Genomic DNA, 6,000 nt, shown 5'->3' on the forward strand with positions numbered 1-6,000 from the left:
TTCTTTCTCCTTCCTTCCTTCCTTCCTTCCTTCCTTCCTTCCTTCCTTCCTTCCTTTGTTGGATTTCACTCTATCGCCCAGACTGGAGTGCAATGGCGTGTTCTCGGCCTCCACAGCCTCGACCTGCTGGGCTCCGGAGATCCTTCCGTCTCAGCCTTCCAAGTAGCCAGAACTAAAGGTGTGCGTTACCACACCCGGTTAATTTTTGATTTATTGTAGAGACGAGGTCTCACCAAGTTGCCTGGGTGGGTCTCGAACCCATGGGCTCAGGCAATCCACTTGCCTCGGCCTCACAAAGTGCTGGGATTACAGGCTGGGCCACCGAGTCGGCCTCTTGCTTCTTCTTGACCCTAGTTCTCTTGCTTCAAGACTTCTCCATGATCCATTAATGTACCTCTGGCATAATATTCCTTCTTGTAAACTCATTGTGGTTATACCCAACTCTGCCTAATCTCTGTGTAGGCAGAGAAAAACATACAACTGTGCTGACTACTTTCACTTACATTTTTACCTAAAGCCTTAACTGCCTCTTAACAATCCTAACTGCATGTTCCCAGCCTGAGGACTCTCATCAGAAAATGAATTAGAATTACCTGGAAGGTGTGTTGAATCCCAGATATCTGAGCAACTTTGCAATGCATTCTGAAACAGTAGAATGAGGCCCAAATTACTCATTTTTAACAAGTTTTTGGGTGTTGCTGATGCTGCTGTTTTGGGGAACACACTTGGACATTTTCTGTCTTAGTCAATTCACTATTCTTTGAGATGATCATTTCATATCTTTTTTGCTCTTCTCAAATCTTCACCATCCCTTTTCTATTCTGAATTTTAGCTAAAGTTTTGCTTATTTTAACAAAAAAATAACAGTCAGAAGGGAATTCTACCTGTGCCTACTATCAAATCGTCCAACTTACTTACATTTGTCCCTATATATTCTGCCCTCTATTCTATTATCATGATAAAATTGTCCCTTTTCCTAAACCAAGCTTTCCACATGGACACTTGCTCCCAATCTCTCTAACCTATCTACTCAAGAATGTACTCTTATAATTGTTTTCCTTTTCTTGAGCATAATTTTTTTCTGCTTGTTAGATTGCTCTCATCAGAATAAAAACATTATATACTGTTCTCATTTTAAGGGGACAAAAAACCCTAAGAAGCCTTTAATCCCATTTCCCCATATAGCCGTCATCTCCCTTGCATTTATAATCGTACTGGATGCAATTCCTTTCCAACTGATTTGTTCCTAAATACAGTCAATCTTTTTGCCTCTACCACTCTTCCAGAGCTGGTCTCTTTATGGTCTCCAATTCTCTGTTTTTTTAAATCCAGTGGCCAATTCCCAGTCCTTATCCTGCTGACCTATCACATCATTTGACACAGTTGGTTACTGTGTATCTTTTATAAAAAACTCTTTTTGCTTTGGCCTCTCTTTGTTTTTCTTACTCTCTTTCTCGTTTTCTACCTTTTTTTTTCAGTTTCCTTTGCTAAATTTTTCTGATTTTCCAGAATTCTAAACATTATGGAGCCATAAGACTCAGATTTTTAAAAATATCTATTATTTTTTCCTATACTAACTATCTAATCTTGACCAATCCATAATTTAAAGTACTCTTTATGTGTTGATGAACTCTAGGCTTATAATATTCAACTACTTTCTTACATCTCCATTTGAATATAAAATAGACATCTCAAATATATCTAAACTTGTTTAACAACCTGCTAATTTTTTATTTAGCAACCTGTTTGTTTCCTGGTCTTTTAATTTTATCCCAATAAATATCCAATCCTTTCTTGGAATTTCCCAGGGAAACAGTATTAATTAAAACAAATTAAAAAGTCATGTCATTCTTGATCCCTCCCTTATACTCAAAATCTTATCCATCAGCAAATCACTACTTTGAAAATATATGAAGAATTTATGGTTAATTTTGTACCAGACCAAAAACAGGGACATGAGATACCAGGAAGAAGCCCCTGGACTAGGAAGTAGCTAACTTTGTTCAGAATGGGGACACAAAGGACCGAGTAGTGTTTTACAGTGGTCCAGTCTCAGTCTGAGTCTCCATGTTTGAGATTGTGTGGGAGCAGGGTTCCTCCTGAGAAGGAGTGGTCAGCTCAGGAGGCTGACTAAGAGGAGGGCACTTGAGGTAAAGGAAGTAGAAGACGTAAAGGGTGGTAGAGCAGGAGCTCCCAGGGATTCAGAGCACCTTGGAGAATCCCAAGAATCCATTGTGTAAGGCTGTGATGTCAGTACTGAGGTCACAGAATTGACTCGATAGAGTGGGTTCTGATCTACAAGGCCTCAGGGTTGGATGTGCAGCAAGATGAGGGAGATTTGGAGCCCTGCATAAGAGAAAGGACGGGGCCACAGCTGACTGGTATGTATACCCCAGACTGGGCCCTTCCTCCTTTCTTTGTCCCCATACTTATCAATTACAGACCTCTTTCCAAGGGTACCAGATTTCCATCCTTGACCCCTACGCTCTCAATCTCATAATCCCCTGAAAGTGCTTTTGCCCAGGAACCACATAGTCCCTTCCATGTAGACCCTATACCATTCCCTACTTTGATAATCAAGACCCTCTTCATGTTTACTTTTCCTACTTTCACCTCTGCCTGAAAGGGTGATGTTGGTCTCCTATCCCCATTCCCCCAGCTGTGTCCCCACAGATTTGGGCCTCCTGCTGCCACCATGGCCAAAAGCGGAGAGGCCCTGCCACAGGGCAGCCCAGGACCAGTCCGGGATCCCCACCTCATCAAAGTGACAGTGAAGACACCCAAAGACAAGGAAGATTTCTCAGTTACGGACACATGCACCATCCAGCAATTGAAGGAAGAGATATCCCAACGCTTTAAGGCCCACCCTGATCAGCTGGTTCTAATCTTTGCTGGCAAAATCCTCAAGAACCCTGACTCACTGGCACAGTGTGGAGTCCAAGATGGCCTTACTGTTCACCTGGTCATCAAGATGCAGCGCCGCGCCATGGGCACTGAGCGCCCAGCTGCCTCCGTCTCTACCCCAGGCCCAAGTGCTGGGTCGCTCCCTCAGCCAAGTTCCATTTACCCAGCAGATTGGCCTCCTGCCTTTAGCTTAGGTGTGCTCACGGGCCTTAGTGGGCTGGGCCTGAGCTCAACCAGCTTCCTCGACCAGCTAAGCTCACTGATGTGGCAGCGTGCATCCGTGCCTCAGTTTGTGACTCAGCTTATTGATGACCCCTTCATCCAGGGTCTGCTGTCTAACACGGGACTGGTGCGCCAGCTGGTTCTTGACAATCCCCATATGCAGCAGCTGATCCAACACAACCCGGAGGTTGGGCATATTCTCAACAACCCTGAAATCATGAGGCAGACGTTGGAGTTACTACGTAACCCTGCCATGATGCAAGAGATGATGCGTAGCCAGGACCGGGCACTCAGTAACCTGGAGAGCATCCCTGGTGGCTACAATGTTCTTCGCACCATGTACACGGATATTATGGATCCAATGCTTAATGCAGTACAGGAGCAGTTTGGTGGCAATCCCTTTGCCACTCCCACTACTGCTAATGTTACCACTGGCAGCAGCCAACCTTCAAGGACAGAGAATTGTGACCCCCTTCCCAACCCCTGGACTTCCACACATGGAGGTTCAGATGGCAGGCAAGGCAGGTGGCTTAGGGACCAGGGTGCATCTGAAATTAGAAATAGGGTTTCAAGCTTTCTGGGTAATATAGGGCTTTATGACTATCTCTATCAATTACATGAGACCTCCCAGTCCCTCGGAACCTATCTGCAGGGGATTGCATCCAACCTCAGACCAAGCCAGGAACCACCACCACAAGGAAACAGAGTTTCCCCAACTTCCTCTTCATCCCAGGAGCCTAGGTCAAGCCAGCCTCTCCCCAAGGAGTCAGCAGTAATCAAAGGAAAGTCCTCTTGCCCAGCTTTTCTGAGATACCCTGCAGAGAATGGTACTGGACAAGGTGGAGGCCAAGATGATGCAGGGAAAAACTCTACTGACCACAGCACAAGCTTGCCTGATCTTGTCTCAGGGCTAGGAGATTCTATCAACAGGGTTCCATTTGTTCCTTCTTCCCTTTCCCCTATGACAGTCACTCATGGAATCTCTGAGCCTCCCTGGCTGCCACCACAAGCTTGTCCAAGATCTTTGAGGTCAACTGGCATGAATCAGATCCCACAGTTACAGAATGAGATGCAACGACCACTGCCACTGCTAATGCGCCTTCAGGCAGCTATGGCAAATCCCCGTGCCATGCAAGCCCTGCTGCAGATTGAGCAGGGTCTGCAGATCCTGGTGAATGAAGCACCTCATGTCCTACTCTGGTTCATGCCTTCTCTAGCAGTGGCAGGAAATACAGAGTCTAGAGTAGGCACTTTTATGTCTGAGAATCCCCCCCAAAACCTGGGTCCAGAGGTGTCCCCAGCACAGGGCTCTGTGGAGCTGGGCTTCTGTTCCATACCCTTCCTCCAGTTGCTGCAAGCTTTAGCTAGTGCCAATCTCCAGCAGCTACAACCTGAGACTCGTTTTCGGGTGCAGTTGGAGCAATTGCGGGCCATGGGTTTTCTGAATCCTGAAGCTAATCTCCAGGCCCTCATTGCCACTGGAGGTGACGTGAATGCTGCTGTGGAGAAGCTGAAGCAGTCATAGGAGCCCAATCATTCAGACCATCTCTTTCCTCTGTGCCCTTTTCCCATGTCCTATTTCCCTAGCTCTTCCATTCTTGAATACAGCTGCACTATAAGCCAAATTTACTATGATGCCCTTTACTGTGGAGACAACGTTGTTTCAAAGGCAATGAGAAAGACTAAGGGCCAGAAACAAGGTGGGGGTGCTGTGTGTGAGCCAATCACCCCCACCACCGTACCATTCCTGGGTTCCAGTCTGAGCTCTGCTTATGCCTATCTTTAGATGAAATTACATCCAATCTCCAGTATCAGCTGTTTCTTGAGTCTGATTCTTGTGGGCCCTAAGGAAAAGGGAGAATATGGGTGAAGAGGTGGAGACAAAGAGTGTCTCTACATGAACAGAAGGGCTTAAATGGGAAACTAAAACGTTTGAAATTAAAAGATGCAGAGGTATGATGAACAGAGGAAGAAACTTGCGACAATCCGTTGAAGCTGAATCCTGCAAATTTCCCAATGTCCTTTCAGAGTTTCTCCAGATTTTGTGTCCAGTAGTAGCTGCCATCATGTTCCCTGTTCTTTGGAGTTTCCTACCACCAGCCTGACTGAAAAGTGGGTGTGGTTTCTTTTTTCTTTTCTTTTCTTTTTTTTTTTTGAGTTGGAGTCTCACTCTGTTGCCCAGACTGGAGTGCAGTGGCCGCTCCCGGCCACCGCAGCCTTGACCTGCTGGGCTCTGGCGATCCTTCTGCCTCAGCCTTCTAAGTAGCCGGAATTACAGGCATGTGCTACCATACCCGGCTGATTTTTTTTTTTTTTTATTGTAGAGATGGGGTCTTGTTGCCCAGGCGGGTCTCGAACCTGCGGGCTCAGGCAATCCACTCACCTCAGCCTCTCAAAGGAGCGGGATTACGACTGAGCCACCGAGCCCAGCTGGTTTCTTATTTTTATTGTCCTTGAAGACTTTCCCACAGGTGGCTGTCATTTTTATGATTTGATTCTGGTCACTGAGTGGATAGAGGTAGGACAGCAGAGATTCATACTGAGTTCTAAGATGCTTGAATCTCACTAGGTTTATAAAGACCCTTGTAGCCATATTCAAAGAGTTAATTTCTTGTTGTTTATAGCTGAAAAATTTACTACCTACCTTGTGCACAGCATTCTGCTAGCTATCAAGAATCAATGTAAATAAAGCAGACACAATTCTGCCCTTGTAAGCCTATCATCTCATAGCAGAAACTGTTCAGACTGTGAGGATATGAAGAATACTCATTCTATATAATCTCAAACTATGATAAATTCTATAAAGAATAAGCTGGGGAGTTGTGAAACAGCATAAATGGGCTGAATCGAGTCTGGGAAGAAAGAAAAGGTTTC

General features: G+C 45.5%; 1 protein-coding gene across 2 annotated transcripts; it reads left to right on the forward strand.

Annotated features, from left to right (window-relative positions):
- Positions 1-2,272: 2,272 nt before the first annotated feature.
- On the forward strand, positions 2,273-4,934 carry UBQLN3 (ubiquilin 3). Of its 2 annotated transcripts, none has more exons than XM_008073540.2 (2): positions 2,273-2,381; positions 2,627-4,934. In XM_008073540.2, the coding sequence occupies exon 2, from the start codon at positions 2,696-2,698 to the stop codon at positions 4,649-4,651; it is 1,956 nt and encodes a 651-aa protein (XP_008071731.1). In that variant the 5' UTR covers positions 2,273-2,381; positions 2,627-2,695; the 3' UTR covers positions 4,652-4,934. The 2 variants fall into 2 exon arrangements, with proteins under 2 accessions (XP_008071731.1, XP_008071730.1); XM_008073539.2 differs by having other exon boundaries at positions 2,660-4,934.
- Positions 4,935-6,000: the final 1,066 nt, after the last annotated feature.

The sequence above is a fragment of the Carlito syrichta genome, unplaced genomic scaffold (genome assembly GCF_000164805.1).
Source record: "Carlito syrichta isolate Samal-C Ts95f unplaced genomic scaffold, Tarsius_syrichta-2.0.1 Scaffold315939, whole genome shotgun sequence".
NCBI classification, from domain to species: Eukaryota; Metazoa; Chordata; class Mammalia; order Primates; family Tarsiidae; genus Carlito; species Carlito syrichta.

What these genes read in the sequence shown, in the direction of transcription:
- UBQLN3 (XM_008073540.2), top strand. Translation starts at nt 2,696, where the DNA reads ATGGCCAAAAGCGGAGAGGCCCTGCCACAGGGCAGCCCAGGACCAGTC.